The sequence below is a fragment of the Anarhichas minor genome, unplaced genomic scaffold (assembly GCF_050575085.1).
Source record: "Anarhichas minor isolate MPS153535 unplaced genomic scaffold, ASM5057508v1 ptg000048l, whole genome shotgun sequence".
Lineage (NCBI taxonomy): Eukaryota > Metazoa > Chordata > Actinopteri > Perciformes > Anarhichadidae > Anarhichas > Anarhichas minor.
Window position 1 is genome coordinate 742,964 of NW_027466494.1, and position 18,830 is coordinate 761,793.

The 18,830-nt window shown below is 43.8% G+C and overlaps 1 protein-coding gene across 1 annotated transcript; it reads right to left on the minus strand.

Annotated features, from left to right (window-relative positions):
* Nucleotides 1-3,074: 3,074 nt before the first annotated feature.
* Nucleotides 3,075-16,954, minus strand: tspearb (thrombospondin-type laminin G domain and EAR repeats b). Its single transcript, XM_076112222.1, has 15 exons — nucleotides 16,873-16,954; nucleotides 12,639-12,703; nucleotides 12,408-12,569; nucleotides 12,089-12,321; nucleotides 11,568-11,658; nucleotides 11,268-11,421; nucleotides 8,784-8,915; nucleotides 7,864-7,981; nucleotides 7,648-7,762; nucleotides 7,119-7,299; nucleotides 6,599-6,651; nucleotides 6,009-6,185; nucleotides 4,161-4,339; nucleotides 3,827-3,928; nucleotides 3,075-3,228 (listed from the first exon to the last, which is right to left on the minus strand). Exons 1-15 carry the CDS (start codon nucleotides 16,952-16,954, stop codon nucleotides 3,075-3,077), a joined length of 1,998 nt encoding a protein of 665 aa, XP_075968337.1.
* Between the last annotated feature and the right edge of the window lie 1,876 nt (nucleotides 16,955-18,830).

The window sequence follows — 18,830 nt, forward strand, 5'->3', positions numbered from 1 at the left end:
TATATATATATATATATATATATATATATATATATATATATATATATATATATATATATATATATATATATATATATATATATATATATATATAAAACTCAAGCGGGACAAAGATGCCCTGGAACAAGTTCAGAGACGCGCAACGAGACTAGTGCACGGCCTCTCACACTCCTCATACCCAGAAAGACTCGCCAGCCTCAACTTGCAAACGCTGGAATTTCGACGCAAACGAGCCGACATGGTCCAAACTTTTAAAATACTTACAGGAATCGACAGCGTACAGTCTGACAGAAGTTGTGAAGTATGTGGCAAATAGTATGTTCAAAAAATCCCTCAGCACCAATACGAGAGGTCACGATCTGAAACTACAGCTACAACACCAGCCTGGTCCACGGAAACCTTTTTTCTCAAGTAGAACAACACCAGTATGGAACAGCCTGAGTCAAGGAACAGTTAGTGCCTCCTCAGTCAACGCATTCAAGACCAGCCTAGGGAGAAAATGGCAACACCATCAAAGCCTACACCAACACATATTGTCCTACTAGTTCACCGTCCAGTCCCACGTTCTGCATTAACACATCTAACAAACCTTGAGACTCAACTATTTACGGATGAGGATCAAGCCATCACCTTGGTTTAGGGTCTCAATACTCTTAAAGGGTACCTAATGACCTTTACTAAAGGTCAATTACTAAAGATAAATATATATATTTTTTTTTTTTTATATATATATAATATAATACAAAAAAGTTGACTTCAAACGTATATTTCAAAAGAATAAGAAAAATGTATGTTGACTTCAACTGTGTAGTTTGAATAGCAAATTAATTATAATAAATAAAATACTAAAATAAATTAAAAACATATTTAGATTGAATGTAAAAGCATAATTTGAACACATTATATAATTGTGGTGCAACACATCACAGCTCCACTGAGCATGAGTCACATCAGAGGCACATGTGGAACACGATAACATCTGTAGATAACGGGAACATGAAGTATGAAGATATAAATAAGGCTGAAATCATAGAAAACCTGTTGACATGGAAACAGAAACAAAATCAAACAGAAATAAAAAACATCAGAGAAATCAGACAATGAAGAGAATTTATTATCACACGAAGATACAGTTAGTTTTTATATAAAACTGGAATTTTCTGAGATAACGAGTTGTTTATCATGAAAATAATATATATGATTACTCCAAAACACGTATTTTATATCTAATATTTATAAGCAAACACAACACATTGAATAAATTACTGTTTGGCTACGTGATGATATTCAAAAGACACCCGAGGGTCTAATGTTGTCTCTAGATGTGTAAAACAAGAGTCACGATACAAATCTGTATTCCTGAATAAAAGTGCACAGCACAGCTCTCAACATATCAAGATAATATTCAGTTATTCTTTGTTTAACAGAAACATGCTGCATCACATGATGGTCATATTCTGATTTAATAAATCAGAAACATCTGAGCCACTTTGAATTAACATTTTACGAATAGCTTATCAATCATTTTCATCCAAAAATAATAACAAACGTACATTTACAGTAAAAAAACATGAATCACTTTTTCTCAGTACACTCAAATACACCATCCTCAGGATGTGGTCACACCAGCGTTTAAAAATCTAAAAACGCTTTGTTTTTTTAATTGCCGGATTCTGCAGTTTTGACAAATAAAACTTTGGACAAAGTTTTTTTAAGTTCAGCTTTGACGACAGAATTCACCGTGTTGACCAATAAAAAAACGCCTTCACAGAGCTCAGCTGTGATTGGACGGAGAGCCAGAGAGTCCAAAATGCAGGAAGCTATCATCACTTATTAGCTGCGTGTCACCCTCCAGTTCTATTAAAGCTCAAAGTGCTCATCAGACAGGATTCAGTTAGCATCTTAGCTAGCTAACTTGTTAACTTGTAGTTTTCTTTAACTGTCCATGTACCAAGTCTAGCTAGCAGGCTAGCTAGCTTGGCGAGCTAAAGATACATGAAGCCAGTCACACTGTTTCAAGGCTGGATTTTTAGTTATTAGAATTGTTACAAATATCAACAGGATTTTGAACGAGGTTTTTACTTCAGGAACAGAACCTGCTAGTTGTGGGCTAGCATCAGTATATTTCCGGCTAGCTAGCATGCTACTGAAAGTCACGACTTCAAGTAGCCACAAGCTTCCAGCTGTTTCAACTCAATATGAACTTCACTGAATCATCTAAAGCGTTTATCTTACTTCTGTTTTGGTTATTTCTGCAGCCAAAGAAGATTCAGTCAGGAGGAAGCAAAGACACTAAATTATATTTGTCTTCAGGTTAAAGACACTGAGGTGTTTTTTCATGAACTAGAATGGATTAAGTGGATTTTCATTTGAGTGTTCAGTGTTTTTATTGATCTTTCCCTGATGAGTTTGGTCGTTCTGCCTCAGGACTAAAGCTGAGACCCTCTTCTGATTCAGTGTCTGTTACCACCTGCTTAGATGAGCTCAGGTTTAAATCCCCTACAGACATAAATCCAGTCTGAATGGAGCTTTAGACTGAAAAAAGCTAAAGAGCTTAAAGTTCTCTAGTTTCAGGTTCTCAAATGTGAATGTTTGCTGGTTTTCTGTGTATTCGATAGTCTAGTGAATATCTTTGTGTTTCGAACAAAACAAGCAATTTATAGATCAAATGCCGATATTCAAGTTTTGGTAAGAAGTCACTCCAACAACAGAAGATACAATCCCGCCCTGGATGAGTACTCAGTGAAGGCGTCCTTATCAGCTGAGCTTGACATGACTTCACTTTTTAAAATAATTTGTTTCAGAAAAGTATTTCATATATAAATCAAGTTTACTATCATTAGCTTCCCTGAAGAGATGAAGCTGGACTGGACTCCTGAAACTTCTTCCACAGGCTGAAGCTGTGAATCAATTAAACTCTGAAGACTTCCCTCAGTTCTGAAGAAAACAATAGTGTGGTGATGTGATGAAGTTGGTAAATCATGAATTGTTTTGGGGTTTAAGGACCTCGTCGAGCCTGGATGTGACGACAGTCGAGTCTTGCAGTAGTTTTGTTTTCGAAGTCTGAGTTTCTTTCAGTAGGTCCTGAGTTTGAAGACCTTGCTGAGCCTGGAGGTGGCGCTGGAGTACACGAGGAAGGAGCCTTCATCGGTGCTGAAGTATTCCCAGTCTCTGCAGCCGAACGTTGGCAGACTGTGGACCGGAACAAAGCCCTCATAACCCTGCCACCTGAAAACACAAAACATACAGAGATGATAAGCTACAAATAAACAGAAACTAACAGACTCCATTACACACCAACAGACACCAACAGAATCCAACAGAAACCAACAAACACCAACAGACACCAACAAACACCAACAAACACCAACAGACACCAACAAACACAGACAAACACCAACAGACACCAACAAACACCAACAGACACCAACAAACACAAACAGACATCGACAAACACCAACAGACACCAACACACACAACAAACACCAACAGACACCAACAAACACCAACAGACACCAACACACACAACAAACACCAACAGACACCAACAAACACCAACAAACACCAACAGACACCAACAGAATCCAACAGACACAGACAAACACCACCAGACACCAACAAACACCAACAGACACCAACAAACACAAACAGACACAGACAGACACCGACAAACACCGACAGACACCGACAGACACCGACAAACACCGACAGACACCAACAGACACCAACAAACACCAACACACACCAACAGACACCAACAAACACCAACAGACACCAACAGACACCAACAGACACCAACAAACACCAACAGACAGGAAGTACACACCTGTAGACGACACTATTCAGAGTGTAGGAGCTGCCGTCATGAGAGTTGGCTACAACCAAGAACTTTTCCTCTCCGATGGTGAAGAACTCCCAGTCCACAGCACTGAACAAAACAACCTCATGTCATGTTTTTGGTCTCTCTGTTCTCAATGAGGTTTGGGCGACAACCGGCCAACATCAGTCCAACAACTGGAGATTGCCGATACATTTCGTATAAACGTGAGTGTGTGTGTAGCGGCTGATCGGTTCTCAATCTTTTGAGGCAGACTGTTGAATTAGCAACATAAAATGACAAACATCACCGAATTGCCCAAAAAAATGAGCCGGTTGGTCACCTGTGTGTGAGGATGTCCTGGAAGCGGATGAAGGTCTGCGTGAGCCTGTTGAGCTCGTACACGGTGGAGTTGATGCTGTAGAGATCCGGGCCGTGGTTTGAAACCTTCTGACTGTTGGCGACAGCGAGAAAGAACCTGCCGTCGATCTGAAACGTTTCCCAGTCCGTCGCTCCTACCGTCTGCAGGGAGAGGAATAAATGGAGGGTAACCACTGACGGGAAACGTTCGCATCGAGGTACATTTACTTTTTAATACAATGACGTAACAGGGAAGATGACCAGGTGTAAAGCAGTTTGTTCCAGAGTGAAACGTCTCAACAACGACTGGTCAGATTTCCATTAAAGTCACTGTGGAAATTCATGTTCCCCGCAGGATGAATCCCAGTCATTCTGGTGACCCCTGACCTTTTCTCCAGCCCCACCATCAGGCTCCACTTGCATACAAGAAGTATCAAAACGTTCTGATCATAACGGATCAGATTGTCCTGAAATGCTCTTATCTGCTTCCTGCGCTCCAGAGGTTGAACCCTTCAGATTTTAATCAGCCCATGATCTTCTCTACCACCACCATCAGGACAAACTTTACATTTTTAATTCTTTAACGGCTCTTTAAGAATAAAAACACAATTTATTTTTACAACAATAAAAAAAAAGAGTTACAGATGAAGCTACAGCATGTTACAATCACCGTTCTTTAGGGGGCGGGGCTACACAGTGATTGACAGGTCTCTACCAGCGACGTATACGGCGTCTCTACGTCACTCCTCAGTCCAGATATGGTCACTTCCTGTTCACTGGTTGCAAAAACAAGATGGCGATGGCCAAAATGCAGAACTCAAGACTTTACTCTCTACATTTTAGAGCCTTTATAATTCAGTCATCAGAGAAATCATCAGTGTGTATTTTTGGTTGTGGGTGTAATGCCTCCTGCAGCTTCTAGAGGACGCCAGCAGGGTGTTTATTTCTGATCTGAGATCTATTTATAGATCAATTACACAAAGTGTTCTGTGACTGTTTCTGTCAGAAGTGGAATTAAAGATTCATGAAGCTTTAACATGTTTTTTGCGGTTTTTAAAAATCCAATAAAAGTCTTCAGTGAGATGATCCGCCCTGATGGACGAGTCCAAACAGTCTGCTGCTGGAAACCCCCTCACACACACACACACACACACACTCACACTCACACACACACACACACAGACACACACACACTCACACACACACACACACATTAATTACAGTCCTCTGGTTCCTGTGTTTTAATTGGAGGGTTTATTTTCCATTTTAATGAACTAACTGAGCAAAAAAAGTAAAAAGACATTTTCATAAATCATGAAGTGATTTTAAAGAAGTGCTTTCATGTGAACGTCTGTCATCACATTTAGTCTTAATACCTTTTTACCTGCAGGACGTCCTGCCTTCAGAGTTATTACAGGAGAGAATGAAGAAGCAGGAAACATGCAGGTCAGCTGTGCTATGAAGGATCTTATTTCATTAATATACAGGTTACAAAAGGTAGAGACTCTCCTGTTCAGGTAGAGACTCACCTGTTCAGGTAGAGACTCTCCTGTTCAGGTAGAGACTCACCTGTTCAGGTAGAGACTCACCTGTTCAGGTAGAGACTCTCCTGTTCAGGTAGAGACTCACCTGTTCAGGTAGAGACTCTCCTGTTCAGGTAGAGACTCACCTGTTCAGGTAGAGACTCTCCTGTTCAGGTAGAGACTCACCTGTTCAGGTAGAGACTCTCCTGTTCAGGTAGAGACTCACCTGTTCAGGTAGAGACTCTCCTGTTCAGGTATACCAGACCTGCTTTCTTCAGACCTACGACACAAAGACAACATACACTGACCGGGATGCTCTGGAATGTCTGGAAGCAGCCGTCCAGCCAGACGTACACGGTGGAGCTGATGGTGGTGGTCTGACCGTCAAAGGTGTTGGCGACCACCAGGAAGTGGTACGGTCCCACGGAGAAGAACTCCCAGTCATACGCTCCGGACGTGGACAGAGTCTGGTTCACCTCAAACAGCTGCAGGGACAGAGAGGACAGAGGGTTAGGACAAGAGACGATGAGACACAATGAAGGTAGACAAGGTAGAACAGGTGAGGATACAACTCAGTATGAAAGGACAGGACAGAAAAGAATGGGTGAAGACAAGAAAGGACAGGTCAGCAGATAAGAGGATATTAAGGATTTAAGGTGTTTGTGAGGACAGTGTGTGTGAGGACAGTGTGTTTGTGAGGACAGTTTGTGAGGACAGTGTTTGTGAGGACCGTGTTTGTGAGGACAGTGTGTTTGTGAGGACAGAGTTTGTGAGGACCATGTTCGTGAGGACAGTGTTTGTGAGGACCGTGTTTGTGAGGACAGTGTTTGTGAGGACAATTTGTGAGGACAGTGTGTGAGGACAGTGTTTGTGAAGACAGTGTTCATGAGGACGTTACCTTTGTGTCTGTGTTCCACCTGTAGATCACACTGTGGATGTTGTGATTGGAGTCTCTGGCTGAGGACACAGAGACACTTTAATCACATTATTATTATTATTATTATGTAATTAGTTTCATGTAGTTTAAATAAATATCTAACGTCTCATCTGATGCTGGAGAAGACACGTTGGACTGTTGCTTTAAATGTGTGTGTGTGTGTGTGTGTGTGTGAGATCTAACCACAGTACACCGGCATCAGCTGACTTTCTTTCTTTCTGTGTTTTTCTTTCAGACGGTCAGATCATAAACAATCTTTCTTTCCTTCCTTTCAGCTCAGATCAATGAGTGTTTTATCTTTACAGGACACACACACACACACACACACACCACATGAATGTGCAGGTGAAGGTGTGTTTGATGTTAATGTTGCTCTGAACTCTCTTAACTCTTCACAGAGCTTTAAACTTCACACGAGACCCTCTGGTAGCTGCTCTGGAGCTTTTGATCCTGTTACAGGTTCTTCTTCTGGTTTGTTTACCTCGTCTGTGATTGGCCACCACCAGGAAGCTGTGGTTGTGGATGTGGAAGGCCTCCCAGTCCAGAGCGGAGTGAGTCTCCAGAGTTTGGTGACGGAGGAAACGCCGCCGCCGCCGATTCCACCGGTAGATGACTGACAGCTCAGGCTCCGCCTCCCTGGAGTTCGCCACCACCAGGAAAATCTGATGAGAAGTAATACAACAACAGCAGCAGGTCAAACAGCCGTAGCAGTGAGAGGAAGTACGAGTGAATTTATTTTAATCTGAAAAGATTGCGGCCAGAAATGACCAGAAATCAAAATCAAGCACAACATTAACTTTTGTCTGAAAATACAAAACATAGTGATTGATATGTTCCCTTATATCTGATAATAACATATTTAATTTAGGTTAAATCAACAAGACCGTATTTATTCTAGTTGATTAGTCGATCGGCATCTATTGATAATCTAATGGTTTTGATTGATTGTAAAAGGTTCCAGTTTATTCTCTCTGGAGGAGATTTGTGTTGAAAGCTGCAACAGCTCTCACCTGATCTCCGATGGTGAAGTGTTTCCAGGCTCGAGCCTCCTGAGTGCTGACGTTCTGGTAGAGCTGGAATGACCCGTTCCTCCATTTGTAGAGACCTGAACCGGGACGAGAGTCCCTACAGGACGAGACGTGAGGGGTTACACAGGTCAGTCCTTCGTGTCCTCAAGACCTGTAGGTGGTCTAACAATCCGGTCCCGTTCTTAGATCTGTTTTTACCTGTTGGCTGCAGCCATGAACAGACCTTCAGACGGGATGGAGAAGACCTCCACATCAAAGGTTTCTGAGCTGGTGTACAGATCCTGGTAGTCCTCCACGTAGTCCAGACGCTCCTGACCTGACATGTGAGACAGTAGAGGAGACGGATGAAGTAGAACCACCATGCAGAACCTTGAATGACAGCAATGATACAACTGGTTTTCTGGACATGTGCTGGATCAAGATACGTTTTCTATGTTGTTTTGTCTTCTGTTGGGTTTGTTGATTTGTTTTACAGCAGCATTGCATAAAAACTACTGGTTTGATTTCCATTAAGATAACATAAGATGTCTTGTCTCGTCTATTGTGTTGGTGATGGAGCACAGATTGGTAAAGATTATAGCAGGTAGTGCAAACTATTCCACGTGGCCTTCATGTCCGCCGGTCACATAAACAAAGTCTGATAAAGAATGATGGTCTAAACGTGGACGGATCAATGACCAGGAGGAAGCCATCACATGTTGGAGCAGATAAACTAATTATTGTGTACCCATGGGAACTGTGGAGGTCCCTTCTAGTTATTATTATTTTCATCATATTTTTTGAGTAAAAGTCAAATCAGTGTTGAACAAACAGCATCCTGATTTAATTGTGCATTATTTTAAATATTTATTGGAAATCTCAATAAACTTAAAAAATAATCACGTCATCAAAGTGGAATAAAAACAACTGCTTTTAGCTGTTAACAAACAGAAAATCAGCTTTTCAACATCACTTTTTGTCATAATATGACTGATCAACTCAAAGACCTTTTCAAAATAAAACTTTATTCTTTTTCATTTCACTGCAAATCTCTATTATTACTACAACTCCTGTTCTCTGATGTGGATGCAAACACATTTTACAAATAGTGTTTGAACATTCCAGCCTTGCAGACTCACTCTGCAGCAGAGTCCTCCATGTGAGTCCGTCACAGATGAACAGGCCTTTCCTCGGAGCGTTGAACCACAGCTGACCCTGTTCAGGTCCAGAACATGGAGGAGGATTTCCCAGAGTCACTCTGGCCTCCGCCTCTACAACGCAACAACAACAACAACACGTCTCCAGGAGTTTATGGTGTGAGGGCGGTCAGACCTGAAAGTAAACAGCTGGAAACATTTACTCAAGTAGCCGACTGTACATAAGTACACATTTCAGGTACTTCTACTTTGAGTAAATTTGGTCCATTCATCAATTAGTCCATTGACAGAAACTATTGTGGTGGTGGAAGTAATTTTCCTGTAAAACCATTTGTTGGTTCCAGATGTTGAAATGTTAATGTATTAGTATTAATACTTTCCTCTGAAATATTGTGGAGTATAAAAGTTTTAAGTGGCATTAAAAGTACATTCTTACATATATTTTCAGTTTACCCCTGCAGACAGTGTGGAGGGATGGAAAGCCCCTTTTTCTTTGGAACAATCCCAGTGACACAGAAGTAGAAACCATTTATCATTTGTCATTTCAGCGTCTGCACTTAATCAGTAACTGTATCTGACTGTGTGGTTGACAGACGGAGAGAACTGACAGCTGTGTGTTCATGAAGTGAAGGTAATGAAGGTTTCCGTCACTCCTTCAACCACACGTCTTCATTATGAGCAGACAGAGAGCGATGACTTAGATATCATCATCACACATTAGTCACCTGAAGCTTTAAGCTGCCTGAAGACAGAACGACCCCAAAGATACACAACACTGAACTCAACAGACATGATGTCGTTGTTAGTGCTATATAAGGATGGCCTGGTGGCACCTCCTGTTAGCAGCTTCTGGTAGCACAAGATGTAGCTTTAGCCTCAGTCTGTTAGCATGACATCATGACCTGAGACCTGTTAGCTTTAGCCTCAGTCTGTTAGCATGACATCATGACCTGAGACCTGTTAGCTTTAGCCTCAGTCTGTTAGAATGACATCATGACCTGAGACCTGTCGGCTTTAGCCTCAGTCTGTTAGCATGACATCATGACCTGAGACCTGTCAGCTTTAGCCTCAGTCTGTTAGCATGACATCATGACCTGAGACCTGTTAGCTTTAGCCTCAGGCTGTTAGCATGACATCATGACCTGAGACCTGTCAGCTTTAGGCTCAGTCTGTTAGCATGACATCATGACCTGAGACCTGTTAGCTTTAGCCTCAGTCTGTTAGCATGACATCATGACCTGAGACCTGGTAGCTTTAGCCTTAGTCTGTTAGCATGACATCATGACCTGAGACCTGTTAGCTTTAGCCTCAGTCTGTTAGCATGACATCATGACCTGAGACCTGTTAGCTTTAGCCTCAGTCTGTTAGCATGACATCATGACCTGAGACCTGTTAGCTTTAGCCTCAGTCTGTTAGCATGACATCATGACCTGAGACCTGTTAGCTTTAGCCTCAGTCTGTTAGCATGACATCATGACCTGAGACCTGTCGGCTTTAGCCTCAGTCTGTTAGCATGACATCATGACCTGAGACCTGTCGGCTTTAGCCTCAGTCTGTTAGCATGACATCTCCTGAGACTGAAGTTAACAGACATAAACCAAAGACAGGTTAATTTAAACCGTGAGTCACAGAGAGAAGGGAGTTCAGTCTGCTGAACTTTATTACCTCTCTGAGCCTCAGGCTGCTCACACTTTACCTCAACAGACATTAACAGAAATCCTGTCTCTCTTTAGATGTTTCAGATTGATATATATAGTTTTGTCTCTGCCTCATTATAAGCCACAATAATCACATCAAACCTTGAGATCCTAACAACGCTAGGGATGCACAAAGCTATGCTAGCATTAGCTGGGAAGATAACATATTCCTCTTGCTTCCAGTCTTTGTGCTAAGCTAGGCTAATCGTGGGTTCTGTACTGGACACACAGAGATGAGACTGCAGTGAAACATTTTTTAATTTCCTAATTTAAAGAACTGGAACAGGAACAAGAACGCACCTGTACCAGGTAGTCAGCACCTGTGATGTTGGAAACATACATCAAACAGTAGAGCAGACCCCGTCTGTCAATCACACACACACACACACACACACACACACACACACACACACACACACACACACACACACACACACACACACACACACACACACACACACACACACACACACACACACACACACACACACACACACACACACACACACACACACACACACACACACACAGGAAGCTCTTCCATCCTGTCAGTCCTTCAGTAGCTCAGGTTACTGAGTCCCTGATACCATCACAACCTGAACCACCAACACAGTCAAAGGTCCCTCATATGGAGCCGATCCACAGGTTCTGATCCGGGTTTCTCTACACAGCCAGAAGTATGTGGACAGCTAAACATGTGTTAACATAGTTAAAAAAAAGTCCAATTGGACCGAAAACCACCAGAAACTAGAAAAGGTTCCCTCCTCACCGTACGGGTACACCGGTCCACGGTGCTCGGCCTGCAGAGGGCTGGACTTTAGGACCTGGGGGACGGACAGCTCGGCCAGGTTGGGGTCAGAGGTCGCGCACAGTCTGGGCGTGGCATCTGAACCAGGAAGTAGAACCAGCTGACGAAGTAGACCCTGAACACAGAAAGAACGAGTTGGAACTCAATTTGATGCTAACGTTAGATGTTGGTGCTAGCATGTCAGCCAGATGGTCTTGATCTTATCCCAGCTTAAGACCCTGAAGGACTGATCTGAAGTCCTGATCCTGAATACAGACTCACAGTGAAGCGGCCCCTCAACCTCCTCCTGCTGCCGATGAAGAACCTGGACCCTCTGGTGCTCAGAGCGCTGGGGAACGACTGGACCTGTTGACTGGGAGACAGGAAACCAGTTAGACTCCTGTCCACTGGTCTCTACTGGTCTGTGTGATCAGGGTTATGCTTCTGATTTCAGTTACTTTAATTCACCAAACTGAACCAAAGTCAAGTTAAAACCAGACTAAGTCAGAAGGACTCAGTCTAAACTAAAGTAAACCAGGCTGAGCTGGACTGAACCAGGCTTTGGTTAACAAAGGTGGACCAGGATGAACCAAATGGGACCATATGAGACCGCTCTGAACTGAAACTGCCTGAAATGAGGAGAACTCTGTCAAGGGAACCAGACTGAACTGGACTGAACCAAACCGAAAGAAACCAAACCGAGCTCAACTGGACCGAACCAGTTTGACTTGAAGTGAACTGAACTGCACCAGTCTGAACTGGACTAAGCTGAACTGGTCTTAAGTGGTCTGACGGAGACTCACAGCTCAAGAGGAAGTCCACAGTCGACGGTCAGCGTGGCGTACGGTCCGGTGACGGCCAGCACCACCGTGTGCCAGCAGTTATCGTCCAGTCTAACGTCCTTAAAGGTCAGCCGGCTCAGCCCACCGACGCCGGGGGGCGTGGTCAGGAAGTGGAGGCGGGTCTCTGAGACAAGCAGGCCCAGCAGCAGCGAATCAGATTCCTCATCCACGACAGAGAAGATGTACTCGTTCCTCTGGAAACAAGAGAGCGAGACAAGTGAGAACCAGAGCGAACCAGAACGAAACCAGACCAGGTTCCACTCGGTTCTACGGGTTTCACCTTCTGTCTCAGTCTCGGTATCTTGATGGTGGCGACCAATGAGAACTCGGCAGGGAAGTAGTCACAGTTGCTGAAGATTTGAGAGGCGGGAAAACTGAGAGCTGTCGCCACGGTGCCAACAAATCGGAGGCCTCTAGACCCTTTGGACTGAACCATCTGCAACTGATCGGTCATTTCATTGATCATTTGTTTATCTAGCAAGTCATTCATCCCTCCCCCCACCTGTCCTACCTGTGGGGGCGGGGCTTGTCCTGGGTGTGGCAGGGCTCTGGCCAGCAGGTCAAGAGGCAGCAGGTCTGAGAAAAAAACAGAAACTCCTTATTCAGAAACACTTTGGCCTTTTAAACACACTATGTAGAGAACAACAGAACATTTCTACATTTACAGAAAAGAGTCAACTCTGTCTTTTCTTTAATGTTCTTTAATTCATCCAACTCTCTTGACAAACATGGACATAAAGACAGAGTGGCACGTAACTGTTTTTTAGATCTGTGTGTTAATCAAAGTGCATTTTTAACTCAGTGAAACCATTTAAGGATAACAGAACTTTATCACTGCACATGTTGAACAACAGCTGGTTTTATCAGTTCTCTTTCTGACAGGACGTTTTCCTCTTACTGTGATTGATAAGTGTGTCTCTTATGTGGTCAGTTTGATATCAATCTTCATCTGCTCTCAGATCACATTATCACCTCAGGGGACGTTTAACTTGTCTACCTGTCGCTTCAGTGATCAGTGAGTCAAGTCACAGATATCAGCTTCTGGCAGCGTTCAGAGTACCTTATGGAGTAACGTACGGAGTAACGTACGGAGTAACCGTAACTCATGCCGTAACTTACGGAGTAACGTAGGAATAGCTTACGGAGTAACGTACGGAGTGACGTACGGAGTGACGTACGGAGTGACGTACGGAGTAACCGTAACTCACGCCGTAATTTACGGAGTAACGTAGGAATAGCTTACGGAGTAACGTACGGAGTGACGTACGGAGTGACGTACGGAGTGACTTACGGAGTGACTTACGGAGTGACGTACGGAGTGAGGTAGGGAGTGACGTAGGGAGTGACGTACGGAGTAACGTACGGAGTAACGTACGGAGTAACGTACGGAGTAACCGTAACTCACGCCGTAACTTACGGAGTAACGTAGGAATAGCTTACGGAGTAACGTACGGAGTAACGTACGGAGTAACGTACGGAGTGACGTACGGAGTGATGTATGGAGTGACATACGGAGTGAGGTAGGGAGTGACGTACGAAGTAACCGACGGAGTCACGTACGGAGTCACGTACGGAGTCACGTACGGAGTCACATACGGAGTAGCTTACAGAGTAATGTACAGGCTAATGTACAGAGTAAGGTAGAGAATAGCTTACGGAGTAACGTACGGAGTAATTTACGGAGTAACCGTAACTCACGCCATAACTTACGGAGTAATTTAGGAATAGCTTACGGAGTAATGTACGGAGTAACGTACGGAGTAACGTACGGAGTAATGTACGGAATAGCTTACGGAGTAACATATGGAGTAATGTAGGGAGTAATGTACGAAGTAACATACGGAGTAAGTAACGTACAGAGTAAGTAACGTACGGAGAACCGTACGGAGTACCGTAGGGAGTACCGTAGGGAGTAACGTACGGAGTAACGTAGGGAGTAACGTAGGGAGTAACGTAGGGAGTAACGTACGGAGTAACGTAGGGAGTAATGTTGGGAGTAACATACGGAGTAACGTAGGGAGTAACGTAGGGAGTAACGTAGGAAGTAACGTAGGGAGTAACGTAGGGAGTAACGTAGGGAGTAACGTAGGGAATAGCTTACAGACTTACGTACGGAGTGAACTCAGCTGGAATCCTTAAGTAATATTAAAAAAACATTTTGCTGTGTTTTTCACAGCCGAACACAACCTTCAGCCTCAAGGACCAATATATACTATGTTCATAAATGTGAAAGGTGACAGAAATTAGATGAAAGAAGAGACGTAGAGGGAGTTAAATACTTTGTCTCTAAACTGACGGCAACAGCTCGATGTTAGCTTTTTAGCTGGAATTCCCCTTTAAGCTCCTCTGAGGCTGTCTGTGTGTTCTGTTGCTGCAGAGAGATCAATGGAGGATGAATGGAGGATGAATGGAGGATGAATGGAGGATGAATGGAGGGAGGGGACGCCATGCACAGAAACTGATCTCACATTTCAAAGAAGCACAAAGCAGCAGAGAGTCGTCTGAAACACATGAAACACAGCGACCACAAACTGTACACTGATGTTAATATCAGGAGTTTACTAAGAGGACAAACTAATCAATCAATAGAGAAGAAGTCTCTCATTGATTTTGATGTTGGTCAACAAATAGCTCCAATGCCAACAGCTAAAACCACAATGTCTCCTTTTTACATAGTTAATATCTGCATCTGTCGAGTAAATAACATAGGACATGTAAACCAGAAAGAGCTTGTTGTTAGACAGAGGATGTTTAAGAGGAAGTTTAGTTTTATAACCAAATGCCTTATAAGACAGTACACACAAATTAACTTTATTTAATATATTTTATTCCATTGTGATAGCGACAAACTGTCTGTTTTTCCTGTTCTGTTCAGAAGGTGTTGTCTGTCTGCCGTCTACCTGTTTCATTGTGAACGAGGTATCAATGCTAAGCTAGACGGCTAAAAGGGTCCTGGATTGGATAGTGAAAATAAATAAAATAAAATAAATACAAAATAGTTTTAAAAAGCTATTTTCAATCAAGTCATCTTCTAAGTTCAGTTAGCTTTGAGTTAGTTAGCTCCAGTGGTGGGCCGTCAGGGCCTTCAAGGCCTTCTCTGCTGGCCTAAACAGAATCACAAAGTTATAGCTATTTTATAATTTAATAATGTTTCTTAAATACACTACATGTATTATAATATTTTCCCATTATCTTATTTTCTCATTGCACAGCTACTGTCTTCCTCAGTTGCTCTGCTTCCAGTGCAGCTTGTTTTAAGTAGAGCTTTTATCCAATCAGATCTCACCTCTGTGTCTCTAGGTAAGAACAGAGGCCAGAGGCCTGCAGAAGGAGGCCTGCATCCATTTGCAGTTTAAGTGAATGGGGACGATATTGTTGATTGTCATAGTGTTCAACCAATCAGATCTTTAGTTTGACATGTTGGGCGTATTCTTTGACGTGTCAGAGCCTGCTAGCTGGACTACAAGTACGTGATTGGTCAGTGGGCTAGCCTGACATGTTGGGCGGTGACAATCCCAATATCTGCTGCCTCTGTGAGCGAACATTTTCAGCCTTAAACGCATTAAAACGTATTCAAGAGATACAACTGGGGAGGCTCGACTGTCTTCACTGGCGTCCATGAATGGAGAAGGACTTCTTACTGGAACTAAAACACACGGATGTACTGAACAACCGTGAGATTAAACTCTTTGTTAACAAAGAAAGGAGGATGGACTTTGCTCTGGTAAGTGAACTGCATTTGTTTTTACATCTGCAGTAGCTTTAATATGCTTGTTTATATATTATTATTTGTACAACTTGTTTTTATGAAGATGGATTTTTGTTTGGTTTTATATGTGATAGGAACTATTGTTACGTCCAATGTTGCTCTGGGGACATATTTAGCCGGTGCCAGTGTTGGCAACTTGGCGACTTTCTCGCTAAATCTGGTGACTTTCTAAACCCTCATGGAGACTTTTTTTGTCAAAAGCTACTAGTGACAAATCTAGAGACTTGTTCTGGTGCTGTGACTCTGACGTTAAAGCTCGTACGTTCTGCTCTGTGGTGAACGAGCAGCAGGTGCTGCCGTGAGCCCCAAAGCTCTCACAGGTTACTCTCACAGCAGTCCCAGCTGCAGTCGGAGACGAGACGCACTCTCAGCGTGTTCATGTATCTGCACTCTGCAGTTAGTGTATCTACAGGTGTTGAGCTTCATTTTTACACAAAACAAATAATAACCGTAGCTGTGTTTCAGCTGCAGGACAGCAGTGAAGGCCCAGGTATAACATGCACGGCCCGCCACGGGTTAGCTCTGAGTTAACCCAGCTGACTACAGGATGGATTGATGACTAACTTGTTAGTTAACATGTAAATCTGACAGACTTTAAAGTTGGACGGTGAATTCGCCTCCAGTCTTTATGCTAAGCTAGGCTAAACACATACAAAGTGTCTCTTTCTTAATCTTTTATGCCAGTGAAACTCTGTAAAATGTAATATCTTCTCATAAAATAAAACTTGACATATTTTCATTGAACAATGTTTTCGTAAGTCAGCTGGTATTTTTATGTTCAAACTTTTATATGTAAACCAGCAACAGCCAACACACTGCTGGTTTTGGGCTTCAGTTGAGCTAGGCTAACAGTTCACCCCATTTCCAGTCTTTGTGCTAAGCTAGGCTAAACATGCCTTGGAAACATGATATCCATCTGCCTCTGGAGGGGGAGAGATGACGGACTTTTCCTCTAAGGTTTCTGGTGGACTCGTACCTGTACAGGGTCTCCAGCTGTGGCTTCGGACTCCGGTGGCAAGCATCACCCAGGTGAGCAGCAGGGAGCGACACGCTAACATCACGCCAACGACGCGGGTTTGATTCCGCCTCACCGGTCCGCTTCTCGTCCGACGTCACTCAGCGACATTTTCCAGCTGTGCACTAGAACCAGGTCCAGTCAGACTCTTCTGGTGGTTCTGATGTTCTGCTTCTGTTCAGCAGTTTATTCAAAGGTCTGTGAAACACAATGAACAGAAACGTTAATAGAAAACAAGGAAAGCTTCTCAGTTATTGACTTTCGTGACCTTTTAACCCTTAGAAACCCACAGAAACACGTTTTTCTTTTTTAGCAGGTCACCGTCTACACCACAGAGAAGAGATGTTCCTCATTAGCTGAGAACCTGAACATTAATTAAATTCATAAATATTCATAAATGTTAGGATGTTATGATGGAAGAGTATGATGCTCATTCTTATGTCTCAGAAGTTGTTTTTTTCACAGATTTGATGCTAAATTCAACAGTTTCTTTACTTTGTAGAATTAATTAATCAGAAATCCCTCCAAAATACCACAATAAGACTCATCATATTCCATCGATTGGATGGAGTTCTTGTGTTCTGATGCTCAGAAACATTCAACCTCTGAAAGCTCTGCGTCTCTAGTTTGTGGCTTTAAGAAGGAAGGAAGGAGCTGTTCCTTTCACTGCCCTGTAGACTAGCACCAGAGTCTTACACTTGATGAGAGCTCTTACAGGGAGCCAGTGTAGAGAACGGAGAAGGGAAGTTGTGTGGGAGAACTTGAGGCGATTGAACACCAGGCGAGCTGCAGCTTGCTGGACAAACTCCAGAGGTCTGATGGCCGACGCCGGGGCTCCGGCAAGTAGTGCGTTGCAGTAGTCCAGGCGGGAGATGACAAGAGCCTGGATGAGCACCTGCGGCGTCTCCTCAGTGAGGAAGTGAATCCTCCTGATGTTGTAGAGCAGGAATCTGCAGGAGCGTGTAACCGATGCAATGTTTGCTGAGAACGACAGTTGGTCGTCCAGGGTCACACCCAGGTTCCTCGCAGTCCGAGTTGGCCTCACCACGGTATCCTCAATGGTGATGGACAGGTCTCGGTGCGGGCAGCCCTTCCCCGGGAGGAACAGCAGCTCGGTTTTGTCCAGGTTGAGCTTGAGGTGGTGTGTCGTCATCCACTTCGAGATGTCAGCCAAGCACGCAGCGATGCGTGCCTCCACTTGAGTGTCACCGGGGTTAAATGACAAGACCAGCTGTGTGTCATCGGCATAACAATGGTAAGAGAAGTCGTGCGAGCGAATAACAGAACCCAGAGATGTTGTGTAGAGCGAGAAGAGAAGGGGGCCCAGAACTGAGCCTTGTGGAACCCCCGTAGTCAGCATGCGTGGTTCCGACACGGCCCCCCTCCACGTCACCTGGTAGGATCGACCTGTCAGGTAGGATGCAAACAGGGAGAGTGCAGAGCCTGAGACGCCCATCCCCTCGAGGGTGGAGAGGAGGATCTGGTGGTTCACCGTGTCAAACGCTGCAGACAGGTCCAGGAGAATCAGGACAGAGGAGAGAGAGTTAGCTCTCGCTGCGTGAAGCGACTCGGTCACCGCAAGGAGGGCTGTCTCAGTCGAGTGACCCACTTTGAACCCAGACTGGTGGGGGTCCAAGAGGCTGTTCTGATGGAGATAGGAAGACAGTTGAGTAAAGACAGCACATTCAAGTGTTTTGGAAAGAAAGGGTAGAAGAGAAACCGGTCTGAAGTTCCTGACATCAGAGGGGTCAAGTGATGGTTCCTTCAGAAGGGGGGTGACTCTGGCAGTCTTGAAAGCTGTGGGAAAGCATCCTGAAACGAGGGATATGTTGATGAGGTGGGTGAGGAAAGGAAGGAGTTCAATCGCAATAGACTGAAGAAGAGGGGAGGGGATCGGGTCAAGGGAGCACGTGGTGGGG

Bases quoted from the DNA above. Each gene is read 5' to 3' on its own strand.
- tspearb (XM_076112222.1), bottom strand. From the start codon at position 16,954: ATGTTAGCGTGTCGCTCCCTGCTGCTCACCTGGGTGATGCTTGCCACC. The intron at 12,704-16,872 runs GTACGAGTCCAC...TTTTTTTCTCAG, and splicing joins CAGCTGGAGACCCTGTACAG to ACCTGCTGCCTCTTGACCTG. The intron at 7,300-7,647 runs GTGAGAGCTGTT...ACTTCTCATCAG, and splicing joins ACTTCACCATCGGAGATCAG to ATTTTCCTGGTGGTGGCGAA.